General features: G+C 32.0%; 1 protein-coding gene and 1 long non-coding RNA gene across 2 annotated transcripts; one reads left to right on the forward strand and one right to left on the reverse strand.

Moving 5' to 3' along the window:
* Positions 1 to 1,756: 1,756 nt before the first annotated feature.
* LOC139996425 (baculoviral IAP repeat-containing protein 7-B-like) lies at positions 1,757 to 3,462 on the forward strand. The gene is made up of 3 exons (XM_072020797.1): positions 1,757 to 1,761; positions 2,317 to 3,289; positions 3,379 to 3,462. The coding sequence occupies exons 1-3, from the start codon at positions 1,757 to 1,759 to the stop codon at positions 3,460 to 3,462; spliced, it is 1,062 nt and encodes a 353-aa protein (XP_071876898.1).
* A 6,727-nt stretch (positions 3,463 to 10,189) lies between these two features.
* On the reverse strand, positions 10,190 to 16,540 carry LOC139996756 (uncharacterized). The gene is made up of 3 exons (XR_011802340.1): positions 16,380 to 16,540; positions 10,490 to 10,652; positions 10,190 to 10,430 (listed from the first exon to the last, which is right to left on the reverse strand). It is a non-coding gene; the product is annotated as an uncharacterized lncRNA (long non-coding RNA).
* Between the last annotated feature and the right edge of the window lie 546 nt (positions 16,541 to 17,086).

Consider the following 17,086-nt stretch of genomic DNA (forward strand, 5'->3'; position numbering starts at 1 on the left):
GCGATGTAACAAAGTGGTAGAGAAACAAAACAAGTTTGTTACGACCGTTCGCGGAGAAACGCGATCGGGAGGAAAACGCGTCAGCGAGAGGCGTAAATTCTCGCTACGATTCGTATAATCGACGCTGCGAAATAATCGGTCCCTTTGTTTCGATTAAGATAACAGGAGTGGTTAACACTGTGTTAACAGGTTAATATAGCATGTATTTTTAACAATAAATTAAATAATATCAGAAGGGTCACAAATTGTTTCGTGATAGATATAGTTAATGATTTATAGAAATTCGACTCGACTTTCGATATTTTTCCATATTCGTTAGACTAGCGATTTTATTCGTCAGGGCTCGCGATGTATGCAGTATGAATTTTCAAATGAGATTAACTGCCCTTGGATAAATTCCTTGTCCTCTCGGGGAGACGACCGCCACCGCGCTCGGATCACACCGCCGCTATATATATATATCGCAATCATATATAGTCTTTGGCACTTATATATATTCATATGTCGGAGATGAGAGGACAACGGGACCCCCTGTTGGAATCACTCGGAAAAACACGAATGCTTTAGCAATTACGAAACAACCCAAACACAGTTATTCGAAATTTGAGAGAATGAGGTTGGGCTCGAGGAGACAACCGGTCGCCGTACGTAGCCACGGTCACGGGATGAACGTTCCACCTAACGCAGACGTGGAATTGCATAGCTCGCCTTTAATGAATCGACCATACCGATACTTGACAATAAACGATACTCGATTGTATTGAAGGAAAACTCATTTAGGCTATTGAAGGTTCCATACAAACATAGAATGTTTAGAATAATAGGTGAATTTTCTCAGGAGAGATAAAGCCAATAAGAAACGCATCCGTTATCATAATGCCGTTATAAATAGAAAGATTTTTCTTTTGAAATTCTACTTGCTATTTTCTTAATAAATAGAAACGTACAGCAAGATACAACAAAAATGGAAAATTTAGAACGTTCACTTGTGGCCCTAAGAATCTTTGGTGCCTAAGACGCATAAAATGCAAAATGCTAGAGAAAAATAAAGAAAATTAAAGAAAAAGCAAGCGAAATCGGATACCGTAGATACGTCGCTACATTGAACACGAATATAAACACTAGACATTCAATAATGAGAATGATCACTCATTTTAGCAATTTCAGGATTGTTAGTAACAAATCAGAGGCATCGACAATTTTAATGGTTTTACTTTGTCGATACTTTTTTTCGCATTTGACAAACGACAACGTTTCTTTCAATATTTTTCAAGATTTAATTGCTTTTCATGCAAAGTGTATTGCTTTAAGTAATAGCTTCAATCTTCGTTTTTATTATCATCTAGTGCATACGCAATTAACAATTTTACTGGCAAACTAAATATATGGTATATCGTTGGCAAACGTAAGGAACATTTGCGAAAAGTGACAAGTGATGTGCTTTGATAGATAAAATATAATATAAGATAATGCTACGGCGTCTTATTATTCGCATCGCGAGAGAACTTTATCTGAAAATTAATTTATAAAACGTTAGAAACGGTTGAATTTTCCTGCAGAAAGCCTGATGTTTCACATATTGAAAAACTTGTGTACTTATTTGTAAAAATAATTTTATTATTTTATATACAGGCAATACGGTACATACAACACGGTACATAAGGGGCGGTACGGTGAGGGGCGGAGCATCAGTGACATTTGATTGGTCGACAACTTGTGCACTCGGCACAGTGCCTTATGGTGGGATGAAGGAGTAATGTGGTAGGGATAGTAATATAAAATAGGCAGGTACTAGCAGCAAGGATTCAAAGTTTTAGGATTCAAAGTTCGGTATTACTGTAAGAGTGGAATAGTTTGTGTGATTGGTTCGTACGATAGTGCAGTTTTTGTAAATTTAACAATAAAAAATATACAAGTACAGGATATTAAATCCTTGTCAAGATTCCATTTGAAGAGTTGGTGAGCTGTTGTAGCGATACCTAAACATCTCATATTCGTAAGTTTTGTCTATAATATACTTCTGTTTGATCAACTGTACACGTATAATATTTCTCGAAAATAAATTAATTAAAAACGTTTTACGATTTGTAAGTCAAAATATCGTAGCGAAAGAATTTATGTAGATTGTACAGAAAGTTTCGGGATCCTTCAAACGCTTCAAATATCAATTAAAATCGCTGTAATTCTTCAAAGACAATTTTTAACTTTTGCGCTAAAACACACGGAACTGAGATTACTTCGATAATATCGGCTTGTTACAATTACTAGGTATTTTAATTTCTTTCTTTTTCGGTTTTTTTTTTTTCCTTTAAATAGGTGTGAAAACTCTACAAGTGACAATAAGGACAAGATGTTGCATATATCTAACATCCAACCTGTGCTACCACAATACGAAGAATCTCCAGAACACGAAGAATCGTCAGACGATTCAATTTCGTCTGATGTGATTCAGATACCGATACCGGCATATACCAATCGTTGGCACCGGTACCGATACCGGTACCGGATGCCGGAACCAATGATTAATCCAGTGTCGTCGGTTCCATCGACGTCGCGTGGCATTCGAAAACATCATGGTGATTTTCGTTTTGAAGCAGCAAGACTTTGGAGTTTTCGAAACTGGCTTGTACCTCTCGTTGACCCTGCCAGTCTTGCAGCAGCAGGATTCTATTATACAGGCAAAATGGATAGAGTCAAATGTTTTGTGTGTCGAGTGGTGGTAAGTCACTGGTTAGAGGGTCGTACTCCCATGCAAGTTCACGAGATATGGTCTCCAGAGTGCAGGTTTGTCCGCAATGAAGATTGCGGTAATGTGCCAATTGGTACACACCCTGATGAAATTCAACCGACAGAACGAAGAAATGGAAATATATTATGTCGTTATGGTTTAGAATATTCGCAGTCCTTTGATTTTAATGACCATCGATTTGTAACAGATGCAGAAGACCCGACGGCATATGATCTTAGCCGTTTGGGACTAAAAAAAGTTAAGAAACCACAAAATTTGGATTATATTACTTACCAATCCCGATTAAATTCATTCTCAACATTTACTGATACATCTATGAGTAAAGAACTATTAGCCGATGCAGGCTTTTACTATAACGAAAGAGATCGTATGTCTATCTGTTATCATTGTGGACTTGGTGTAGCAAGATGGAGTCCAGGAGAAAATCCATGGGCTAGACATGCAATTTCGTCTCCAAGCTGTTGTTACTTAATAACAGTTCGTGGCCACCAGTTTGTTAATGATCTAACACACCAAAACATCTACGAAAATTATGAAGAAGTAAGTAGAAAGAAAAGAAACTTACACCATGAACCATATGTATAATTAATAATTCCAATATATACTTATGTACATTACATTTATTTCAGGAACCAATAGTTGATGACGATACGAGATCCGATAGTGAAGAGGAAACTAACGAGATGACTCTCGCTGAGAAATTTGGTAAGTAATAAAAATAAAATCACAAATTCTTTAATTTGTGTGAAAACTGTACACGTATAATAAATTTTATTATATATTATATTTAAATATACTGTTTACTATTTTAGCTGCTCTGGAGCAAAAAAATAAAAAATTGAAGGATACTCGATCGTGTAAAGTTTGCACGGAACGAGATGGAACAATTATATTCCTACCCTGTGGACATTTAGTAACATGCTGGTATTGCTCGCGTGCTTTTGCACGATGCATAATTTGCAAAACAGAAATTAAAGCCCTAACTCACATATATTTGCCATAATACATGCACATCTATATATATAATTATGTACATATATAAATTAGTTTATACCTATCTTTTATATGAATATACTTTATAATGTTTTAAAAATGACGTACACACATTAAAATGTGTGACACTACGTACGGTTAAATTAAGTGTATATGTATGTATCAGGAAATGAGAAAATATTTTACTTTTAGTACTATTTCTACAGTAATTTGTAAATAGAAACATAATATTAAACTAATCAAATACATTTTTTACTTTTTCAAGTGTTACTTAATTAAACATTAATTTGAATTATTTATCTTATCTGAATAAAGTTAACTTTTCTTTTAGTAATCTAACTGATTGTTCCCTGTTTTATTGCCCTTATTGTTAGTAAAACGAAACTGTTGGTAATAGAAAAAGTGTCGTCTTTTTACTTAACAAGATTTTAAATTTCTTTTAAATATGAAAAGATTAGATGTCTCACATGCAAGTTTAATTTTAACATAATTGAGAATAAAGCTTCTTCTTAAAAGTCATATTTAAAATTTTACTACAACTTTTAGAATTTTAAATGTTGGCTATTCATTCGAAAATACGTTTTTGAAAAATTGTTAGTATAAATTGGATCTACAAGAACATCAAATAATTAAGAATAGCAAGCAATTATATATAATGGATGCTTGTAATCTTATGAATAAAAAAAAAGAACAGTCGGTTCTGTACGCTTTATTTCCGGAAAAGAGTAACCTATGTTGTGCAATTTGCGAAATTGATTTTGTTGAAGTTCACGATCCATCGGCAAAATCACATTTTTATTGGCAAACAATGAAATGCCGGTAAGTCAAGGGCAAATTCTGCGAATCAAAAACTTTGTATTCCATAATATTATACTTAATGATTTTAATGATCTTAATGATCCTTATATTTTACTACCAATAGAATTTTACATTATTTATTCATTTAATATCGGACGTTATTGCTTCACCAGTAATGGCTACAGAAAGATATATATTTGTTATAACGCATAAACAATTTTCTGAAACTGGTAGATTGGACAAAATTTTGAGAAATTTTCAACTAGTCGTATATTCACGATACAAATCTTTGTTGACTCTAAATATATTATTTCCATGATAAACTGGTTTTTATTTCTGTCAGTATCAAGGATTAAGATCAGTTGCTACAAAAGTTGATAAAAGTTGTCTTAGGTATACGATACAAACTAAGATAGCTCCTTTGTGCAATAAAGTTGATGATTACTTTGTTGAAGGAACAAAATTTTTACAACTTTATAGAAGCAACTAGAGCATTAAAATTAGATATACTTATAGGAGGGGGTAATAGAAAATCTAATTTTGTTCTTCGTATAACTAATATTAAAATAATGTGAGAAATATTAACATTAAAAAGTTTTTAGAAAGGAAAATGTATTTGCAACTTTATGCAGAAATACTTAAAATTCCATATGTAAGACTTGAAGACTGTCTTTCACCATCTATTATATCACATTTTTTAGCAGACCGTAAAGATTTATCTCGTTATAATCTTCCATTTGTACATGTGTTACCAAGGTAACAGTAAGGTATTTCATTTAGTGCAATATATATGTATATTTGGTTGAAAATAAAATTTTTTTTATTTTCTGTAGTGCAAAAAAAAAAAAAAGGCAAACTATTATCTGTATCTAAAGATCTTGCAGCAAAATGTGCTTTCAAAGATTGTGACCAATTACGTAGACACTGGAAAAATATGGTATGAACGACAATATCTATGTTTATTCATCTTGCAATTTCCCTTCAAATATTATTTATGTATATTAATATGTATAACGTTTTAGTATGGATATTATTTTCCAAAAAATAAAGATGGAATTTTATTTTATGAAATTAAATTTTCAATTTCCAAATCCAAAGTTTTTACATATCCTCGAATGTGTGTAGCAACTAGTCCATTAGAAATTATTCCACATAGAGAAAAAGAATCTAGAATTACACACTTTTTATCTGATATGCTTATGAAATTACCTGGAGTTTGCGGTAAACGGCTACAGATATCCAAAGATACTCCATTTGATACTACGGTGAGTTACACAGAATATTTAATAATTTCTATTCAATAGTCGTAAATAAAATCTATTCTCCATTATAAACAGAAACTTTTAAGTATAAAATCAAGTAACGCATCACCAAAGGACAGAGGATTGATATTTAAATCTTGTGGCCGAATGGACTGCAAACGATGCAGCTAAATTGAAATATCCTAGTTACTTTGTATATATTTCCATTGCCAATTGCTAGCATTGATGATAATAATACCCTCTTTTTCTTGGATCTTAGCTTTCACATTCTCTATTGTGTCAGAAGCTTCAACTTCAAGATTAATAGTTTTCCCTGTTAAGGTCTTAACGAAGATCTGCATGTTGCTAGATCTGGGAAACTGTACAAAAAGACAAAAAGATTATATTAATGTACGATATCGTGAAAAAATGTGCAGTGGTAGTAAATAAACTAAAATAAACATTTTCTAAGCAATATCGGTATATTTTTTCAATTTTTAATTTAAAAAAACATTTTTTATCATTTTCTAAAAACAGAATGACGGCGTCACAGAGTATAGTTTAGTTGAAAACTCGTCTAATACCTTTTTACATAAATATGGAAGAAACAGCTGTTATACTTACATTTCCTGAAATAATTTATAGAATAGGGTAGACAGTTGCAACACAAGTCCATTTAAATTTGTTTGATAAGCAAATATAGAAAAGCTTTCGATGGGTAATTCACAGTAAAGAATGTCAAATAATGTACAACATTAACAAAGAAAGTTATTATATAGAAATATTATATTATTGTTGCATAGAAAATCATTGAAAAATGTTCAGAGTAATCCTTTTATATCAATTAATAATAAACCTTTGAATTTTTCGATATACGACTCTTTCAATCGCAAGTTGTTTCCTTGGATGTTATCGTTTTTCAGATGCTGTTTAAAGCTGTTATTACATTGGTTTTGCTTTTGATATTTAATTGATTCATACAGATTAATTAGTTTTGTATGCTGTGTATTTGACCACATTGCACAGCCATTTACGAGACATTGGATACGCAGATAAAAACAAACGTGACGGACGTGACGGCGGGATGAACGTTTCACCTAACACAGACGTGAAATTGCCTTTAATGAATCGGCCGATACTTGAAAGTACCGATACTTGACAATAAACACCCTAACGGCCCCGTAGTTATCCAAATAAGGGTGGTCGCCCAGAGGTTGATGCATCATAAACATCGTATGTCGAGGTAGTCTGAGGAGCCGCTGTAAATCTTAGAATCAAGTTAACTAATATCCCGTAGATTAGCAGGCGGCCTTTGTTCTATCAGCCCGTATACCTGTCACCCGTCATACTCGATTGCATTGAAGAAAAACTCATTTAGGCTATTGAAGGTTTCATACAAACATAGAATGTTTAGAATAATAGGTGAATTTTCTCAGGAGAGATAAAGCCAATAAGAAACGCCTCCGTTATCATAATACCGTTATAAATAGAAAGATTTTCCTTTTGAAATTCTACTTGCTATTTTCTTAATAAATAGAAACGTACAGCAAGATACAACAAAAATGGAAAATTTAGAACGTTCACTTGTGGCCCTAAGAATCTTTGTTGCCTAAGACGCATGAAATGCAAAATGCTAGAGAAAAATAAAGAAAATTAAAGAAAAAGCAAGCGAAATCGGATACCGTAGATACGTCGCTACATTGAACACGAATATAAACGCTAGACATTCAATAATGAGAATGATCACTCATTTTAGCAATTTCAGGATTGTTAGTAACAAATCAGAGGCATCGACAATTTTAATGGTTTTACTTTGTCGATACTTTTTTTCGCATTTGACAAACGACAACGTTTCTTTCAATATTTTTCAAGATTTAATTGCTTTTCATGCGAAGTGTATTGCTTTAAGTAATAGCTTCAATCTTCGTTTTTATTATCATCTAGTGCATACGCAATTAACAATTTTACTGGCAAACTAAATATATGGTATATCGTTGGCAAACGTAAGGAACATTTGCGAAAAGTGACAAGTGATGTGCTTTGATAGATAAAATATAATATAAGATAATGCTACGGCGTCTTATTATTCGCATCGCGAGAGAACTTTATCTGAAAATTAATTTATAAAACGTTAGAAACGGTTAAATTTTCCTGCAGAAAGCCTGATGTTTCACATATTGAAAAAATTGTGTACTTATTTGTAAAAATAATTTTATTATTTTATATACAGGCAATGATAATACAGGACGGTACATAAGGATCGGTACGGTAAGGGGTGGAGCATCAGTGACATTTGATTGGTCGACAACTTGCGCACTCGGCACAGTGCCTTATGGTGGGATGAAGGAGTAATGTGGTAGGGATAGTAATATAAAATAGGCACGTACTAGCAGCAAGGATTCAAAGTTTTTGGATTCAAAGTTCGGTATTACTGTAAGAGTGGAATAGTTTGTGTGGTTCGTTAGTACGGCGTCGTCAATATCAGAAATGTTTCCGTTTCCGGTGCTATCGATTGATCGAATGTCGTCGGTTCCATCGACGTTTTTTCACACTCAAGAACAATATGATCTACGTTTTGAAGCAGCAAGACGCTCGACTTTTCTATACTGGCCTCGATCTTTTTCCATTCCTCCTGCCACACTTGCAGCAGAAGGATTCTTTTATACAGGCATATCGGATACTGTCAAATGTTTTGCGTGTGCAGTGGAGATAAGTGACTGGTCAAACGGTCGTACTCCCATGCAACTTCACGAGATATATTGTCCATCGTGCAGATTTGTCTGCAATGAAGATTGCGGTAATGTGCCAATCGAAGGACGTAGCCGTTTGAGACCAAACTGTATTACGAAACTAAAAAATTTGAAATATGCTAATTACGAATGCAGATTAGATTCATTCGCAACATTTCCTAATACACATATGAGTAGAGAACAATTAGCCGATGCAGGCTTTTACTACGACGGAAGAAATGATATGGCCATCTGTCATCATTGTAGCATTGGTATAGAAAATTGGAATCCAGGAGAAGATCCATGGGTTCGACATGCAATTTCATCTCCTGCATGTTGTTATATAATCGAAGCACGGGGCTGTGAATACATTAATAATGTAACAGGCCAAGATCTCTATTCAAATTCTATTCAAGTAAGTAGAAAGAAAAGAAACTTACACCATGAATCATATGTATAATTAATAATTCCAATATATACTTATGTACATTATATTTATTACAGGAAGCAACAGAAACTACAGATGAGAATCATGAGGGATCCGACAGTGTAAATGAAACAAACGAGATGACTCTCGTTGAGAAAATTGGTAAGTAATAAAAATAAAAACACAGATAGATCATACATTCTTTAATTTGTATGAAATCCGTATACGTATAATAAATTTGTATTATATATTATATTTAAATATACCGTTTACTATTTTAGCTGCTCTGGAGAAAGAAAATCAAGAATTACAGGATGCTCGATCGTGTATAGTTTGCACGGAACGAGAAGCGACAAATGCATTCCTACCTTGTGGACATCTGGCAACATGTAATTTCTGCTCTTCAAATTTCGATCGATGTATAGTTTGCCGAAAAGAAGTCAATGCTGTAGTTCGTGTCGTTTTTGCTTAATCCATGCACATCCATATATATATAATTATGTACATATATAAATTAGCATGTTCATATCTCTAATATGAATATATTTTATAGTTGTTATCAAATTAAAATGTGTTATAATATGCAAATAGAAACAATAATGTTAATAAAGTTAACTTTTTTTTTTTTTTTTTAGTAATCTAACTAATTGTTCCTTGTTTTATTCCCCTTATTGTTAGTAAAATGAAACTGTATTATACATATATATTTCAAATCATAAAAATCATAGCTTACTTTTTCTTTTATTATACTTTCATTGCTTATGCTTCGCTTATAATCTTCTCTGTTTAAAAATAGCTACCAGAAGAAAAAGATCAAAGGCAAAAACATTTGACGCAAAAGGAGAAACTATCAAAAGCTAAATCTGATATAGGTAGCAGCTCATTTTTATCCAGTATACACATATTTATGTTTCTAAATTCTGTATGATTATGTTAAAATTACATATAATTATTCTATAATTTATTAAATAGGATCAAAACAATGTTGCGGAAACAATTGCTAAAATATATCAGTTAGATCAAATGAAGAATAGTGAATCGAGTGATTGTCTAAATGTGCGTTCAATTCCGCATGATCCTAAAGCAAAAAAAAGAAAGTGTACTTAATAATAAAGTATTATCGCACATCAAGAATACAGCAATTGTACAGGCAATATGTAAATGTATGTAAATGTATCTTTATAAGTAAAAATAGAAATGTACCATATGTGTTTTTAAGTGTACTATGTTAGTATAAGAAATAATACTAATGTGCTATAACATAACATATTATATTTTTAAATTTATACATTAAATCAGCTTTAGTATATAACAAATAAAATAATAACATATAGTTAGATATAACTAATAAAAGGTTATAAATTCCTTTTGTGTCGCTGATTTTTTATGATCTATTTACCACTTGTAATATAGCTTTTCTGTCAGCTTCATTTTTTATACCAATTTCAATTAAATCTTCATTAGTTATAAGTCATAAACAAATCAAAGTCAACCTAAAATAAATTTACAATATTAATTTATAATAAAATTTTATACATACATACATACATACATATCGTTGGTGTATTTTCCCTCAATACATTTTCATCGTTCATAGTTGGAGGAACATTTTGTTGGCGCAATGGATTAAATTCAAGCACATATTCAACACAAGTATCAAGATCTTCTCTGTCTATACTTTAATATTTAAATCTTGTGACCGAATGGACTGTAATCTTTGCAGACAGTACAGTTAAATTAAAATATCCTAGTTATTTGTATATGTTTCTATTGCGAATTGCTAGCATTGATGGTAATAATAATATCTTCTTTTTCTTGGATCTTAGCTTTCACATTCTCTATTCTGCCAGAAGCTTCAACTTCAAGAGTAATAGTTTTCCCTCTTAAGGTCTTAACGAAGATCTGCATGTTGCTAGATCTGGGGGACTGTAGGAAAAGACAAAAAGATTCTGTTAATGTACAATATCGTGAAAAAATATGCAGTGGTAGTAAATCCAAAAATAAACATTTTCTAAGCAATAGCTGTAAATTTTGTTAAATTTTTAATTTATAAAAACATCATTATAATCAGCTGAAATTTTGTTAAAAAAAAAAAAATGATGGCGTCACAGAGTATGGGTTACTTGAAAACTTATCCAATACATTTTTACATAAATATGGAAGAAACAGCTGTTATACTTACATTTCCTGAAATAATTTATAGAATAGGGTAGACAGTTGCAACACAAGTCCATTTAAATTTGTTTGATAAGCAAATATAGAAAAGCTTTCGATGGGTAATTCACAGTAAAGAATGTCAAATAATGTACAACATTAACAAAGAAAGTTATTATATAGAAATATTATATTATTGTTGCATAGAAAATCATTGAAAAATGTTCAGAGTAATCCTTTTATATCAATTAATAATAAACCTTTGAATTTTTCGATATACGACTCTTTCAATCGCAAGTTGTTTCCTTGGATGTTATCGTTTTTCAGATGCTGTTTAAAGCTGTTATTACATTGGTTTTGCTTTTGATATTTAATTGATTCATACAGATTAATTAGTTTTGTATGCTGTGTATTTGACCACATTGCACAGCCATTTACGAGACATTGGATACGCAGATAAAAACAAACGTGACGGACGTGACGGCGGGATGAACGTTTCACCTAACACAGACGTGAAATTGCCTTTAATGAATCGGCCGATACTTGAAAGTACCGATACTTGACAATAAACACCCTAACGGCCCCGTAGTTATCCAAATAAGGGTGGTCGCCCAGAGGTTGATGCATCATAAACATCGTATGTCGAGGTAGTCTGAGGAGCCGCTGTAAATCTTAGAATCAAGTTAACTAATATCCCGTAGATTAGCAGGCGGCCTTTGTTCTATCAGCCCGTATACCTGTCACCCGTCATACTCGATTGCATTGAAGAAAAACTCATTTAGGCTATTGAAGGTTTCATACAAACATAGAATGTTTAGAATAATAGGTGAATTTTCTCAGGAGAGATAAAGCCAATAAGAAACGCACCCGTTATTATAATACCGTTATAAATAGAAAGATTTTTCTTTTGAAATTCTACTTGCTATTTTCTTAATAAATAGAAACGTACAGCAAGATACAACAAAAATGGAAAATTTAGAACGTTCACTTGTGGCCCTAAGAATCTTTGCTGCCTAAGACTCATAAAATGCAAAATGCTAGAGAAAAATAAAGAAAATTAAAGAAAAAACAAAAGAAGATAGATACGTCGCTACATTGAACACGAATATAAACATTAAATATGAGACATTGAATAATGAGTATGATCACTCGTTTTAGCAATTTCAGGATTGTTAGTAACAAATCAGAGGCATCGACAATTTTAATGGTTTTACTTTGTCGATACTTTTTTTCGCATTTGACAAACGACAACGTTTCTTTCAATATTTTTCAAGATTTAATTGCTTTTCATGCAAAGTGTATTGCTTTAAGTAATAGCTTCAATCTTCGTTTTTATTATCATCTAGTGCATACGCAATTAACAATTTTACTGGCAAACTAAATATATGGTATATCGTTGGCAAACGTAAGGAACATTTGCGAAAAGTGACAAGTGATGTGCTTTGATAGATAAAATATAATATAAGATAATGCTACGGCGTCTTATTATTCGCATCGCGAGAGAACTTTATCTGAAAATTAATTTATAAAACGTTAGAAACGGTTAAATTTTCCTGCAGAAAGCCTGATGTTTCACATATTGAAAAAATTGTGTACTTATTTGTAAAAATAATTTTATTATTTTATATACAGGTAATGATAATACAGGACGGTACATAAGGAGCGGTACGGTAAGGGGTGGAGCATCAGTGAAATTTGATTGGTCGACAACTTGCGCACTCGGCACAGTGCCTTATGGTGGGATGAAGGAGTAATGTGGTAGGGATAGTAATATAAAATAGGCACGTACTAGCAGCAAGGATTCAAAGTTTTTGGATTCAAAGTTCGGTATTACTGTAAGAGTGGAATAGTTTGTGTGATTGATTCGTACGATAGTGCAGTTTTAGTAAATTTAACAATATAAAATATACAAGTACAGGATATTAAATCTTTGTGAAGATTCCATTTGAAGAGTTGGTGAGCTGTTGTAGCGATACCTAAACATCTCATATTCGTAAGTTTTGTCTGTAATATATTTCTGTTTGATCAACTGTACACGTATAATATTTCTCGAAAATAAATTAACTAAAAACGTTTTACCATTTGTAAGTCAAAATATCGTAGCGAAAGAATTTATGTAGATTGTACAGAAAGTTTCGGGATCCTTCAAACGCTTCAAATATCAATTAAAATCGCTGTAATTCTTCAAAGACAATTTTTAACTTTTGCGCTAAAACACACGGAACTGAGATTACTTCGATAATATCGGCTTGTTACAATTACTAGGTATTTTAATTTCTTTCTTTTTCGGTTTTTTTTTCCCCTTTAAATAGGTGTGAAAACTCTACAAGTGACAATAAGGACAAGATGTTGCATATATCTAACATCCAACCTGTGCTACCACAATACGAAGAATCTCCAGAACACGAAGAATCGTCAGACGATTCAATTTCGTCTGATGTGATTCAGATACCGATACCGGCATATACCAATCGTTGGCACCGGTACCGACACCGGTACCGGATGCCGGAACCAATGATTAATCCAGTGTCGTCGGTTCCATCGACGTCGCGTGGCATTCGAAAACATCATGGTGATTTTCGTTTTGAAGCAGCAAGACTTTGGAGTTTTCGAAACTGGCTTGTACCTCTCGTTGACCCTGCCAGTCTTGCAGCAGCAGGATTCTATTGTACAGGCAAAATGGATAGAGTCAAATGTTTTGTGTGTCGAGTGGTGGTAAGTCACTGGTTAGAGGGTCGTACTCCCATGCAAGTTCACGAGATATGGTCTCCAGAGTGCAGATTTGTCCGCAATGAAGATTGCGGTAATGTGCCAATTGGTACACACCCTGATGAAATTCAACCGACAGAACGAAGAAATGGAAATATATTATGTCGTTACGGTTTAGAATATTCGCAGTCCTTTGATTTTAATGACCATCGATTTGTAACAGATGCAGAAGACCCGACGGCATATGATCTTAGCCGTTTGGGACTAAAAAAAGTTAAGAAACCAAAACATTTGGATTATATTACTTACCAATCCCGATTAAATTCATTCTCAACATTTACTGATACATCTATGAATAAAGAACTATTAGCCGATGCAGGCTTTTACTATAACGAAAGAGATCGTATGTCTATCTGTTATCATTGTGGACTTGGTGTAGTAAGTTGGAGTCCAGGAGAAAATCCATGGGATAGACATGCAATTTGGTCTTCAAGCTGTTGTTACTTGATAACAGTTCGTGGCCACCAGTTTGTTAATGATCTAAGACAGCAAAACATCTACGAAAATTATGAAGAAGTAAGTAGAAAGAAAAGAAACTTACACCATGAACCATATGTATAATTAATAATTCCAATATATACTTATGTACATTACATTTATTTCAGGAACCAATAGTTGATGACGATACGAGATCCGATAGTGAAGAGGAAACTAACGAGATGACTCTCGTTGAGAAATTTGGTAAGTAATAAAAATAAAATCACAAATTCTTTAATTTGTGTGAAAACTGTACACGTATAATAAATTTTATTATATATTATATTTAAATATACTGTTTACTATTTTAGCTGCTCTGGAGCAAAAAAATAAAAAATTGAAAGATACTCGATCGTGTAAAGTTTGCACGGAACGAGATGGAACAATTATATTCCTACCCTGTGGACATTTAGTAACATGCTGGTATTGCTCGCGTGCTTTTGCACGATGCATAATTTGCAAAACAGAAATTAAAGCCCTAACTCACATATATTTGCCATAATACATGCACATCTATATATATAATTATGTACATATATAAATTAGCATGTTCATATCTCTAATATGAACATATTTTATAGTTGTTATCAAATTAAAATGTGTTATAATATGCAAATAGAAACAATAATGTTAATAAAGTTAACTTTTTTTTTTTTTTTTAGTAATCTAACTAATTGTTCCTTGTTTTATTCCCCTTATTGTTAGTAAAATGAAACTGTATTATACATATATATTTCAAATCATAAAAATCATAGCTTACTTTTTCTTTTATTATACTTTCATTGCTTATGCTTCGCTTATAATCTTCTCTGTTTAAAAATAGCTACCAGAAGAAAAAGATCAGAGACAAAAACATTTGACGCAAAAGGAGAAACTATCAAAAGCTAAATCTGATATAGGTAGCAGCTCATTTTTATCCAGTATACACATATTTATGATTCTAAATTCTGTATGATTAAGTTCAAGTTACATATAATTATTCTATAATTTATTAAATTGGATCAAAACAATATTGCGTTGATAATGGCAAAAATAAATCAGTTAGGTCAAATGAAAAATAGTGAATCGAGTGATTGTCTAAATTTGCGTTCAATTCCGCATGATCCTAAAGCAAAAAAAGTGTACTTATTAATAAAGTATTATCACACATCAGGAATACAACAATTTTACAGCCATTTCGTATGTAAATTCCCGCTATGGGGAACAGCAGCAATGAGCCATATAAGCAAAATTGGGACAATACAAGCTAAAATTCTTAGAACGATAGTAAACGCCCCATGGTACGTTAGAAACGATGACATTCGGAAAGACCTGGGAATACCAACGGTCAAGGAGGAGATTAACAGATTCGCAAGAAGGTACAGAGAAAGAATAGAAAAGTACCCGAACCGACTGTCAGCGGCAACGGTCAACACATCAAACATAGAAAGAAGACTAAAAAGGAAACACCCAACAGACCTCACAAAGGATATAACCTAGCAAACACGACGATGGTACCCCGATGGGGGTAGCCACCCACATGCTATATTTTTATTTTTATTTTTTTATTCACTAAGATATAATATTTTACCAAGTGTCCTTCTGGACAAATTGTAAAATCCAAACAAATAATTAAAAAAAAAAGAAAAAAAACAAAAAAAAAAGTTTCGTATGTAAATGTATGTAAATGTATCTTTATAAGCAAAAATAGAAATGTATCATATGTGTTCTTAAGTGTACTAAGTTAGTATAAGAAATAATACTAATATGCTATAACATAACATATTATATTTTTAAATTTATACAATAAATCAGCTTTAGTATATAACAAATAAGATAATAATATATAATTAGAACTAGATATAATTAATAAAAGGTAATAAATTCTCTTTGTGTCGCTGATTTTTTATGATCTGTTTATCACATCTAATATAGCTTTTCTGTCAGCTTCATTTTTTATACAAATTTCAATTAAATCTTCGTTCAATACAGTTAAATTAAAATATCATATTTAGTTAGTATATAATATAGAGTAATAACTAATATACCTCTGCAAAGCTTACGTTCTTTCTACTTTTTGAACAAGTTAGCATCACTTCATCTTCATCTGCATTTACGAATAATTGTTTATCTTTTGTTTCATCTTTTATATTCAAATTAATTTCCTCATTACGTTTAGTTTGTGTAAAATATATATTTGGAGAAGTAGGTAACAGTTTGTTCAGATTTCTGCGTGATTTGTCTCTAAACTTAATGCACAAGGTTTTAAAAGTTCTTTTGAATCTTTTATGACATTGTTGTTACAGTTGACATTATTGCACATTGTAGTATCGAATGTAACTATCGGTATGTTATGAACATTTAAAGGAGACTTATTACTATTATTTTTATTTACTAATTTGGAAAGACTTAAACAGTCCTTGTTATCTGGTTCATTTGCTTTAAGAATGTGATCAGAGTTATCATTCCAATAATCTTCTGTGTTAAAATATTTTGCCAAATTTTTTATTTCTGGTACTATTGACTGCTTCATCATGCACTGTAAGCATAGTCATCTATTTGAAAATTAATGATAAACATGGATAAAAACTCTGCCAACAATATTATGTATCGTTATCGTATTAATTTTAAACAAAATGCAATATCTTACTACTTTTTGAAACATTAAATCCTAATTCTATTAATCTAAAAAATAAATTTTTATCATTTTTCATAGCAGCAATGCAAAATGGTGTAACATCATCATTTAGAGAATTCAATAGTGCTGATG

Source organism: Bombus fervidus, chromosome 18 (assembly GCF_041682495.2).
Source record: "Bombus fervidus isolate BK054 chromosome 18, iyBomFerv1, whole genome shotgun sequence".
Classification (NCBI taxonomy): Eukaryota; Metazoa; Arthropoda; class Insecta; order Hymenoptera; family Apidae; genus Bombus; species Bombus fervidus.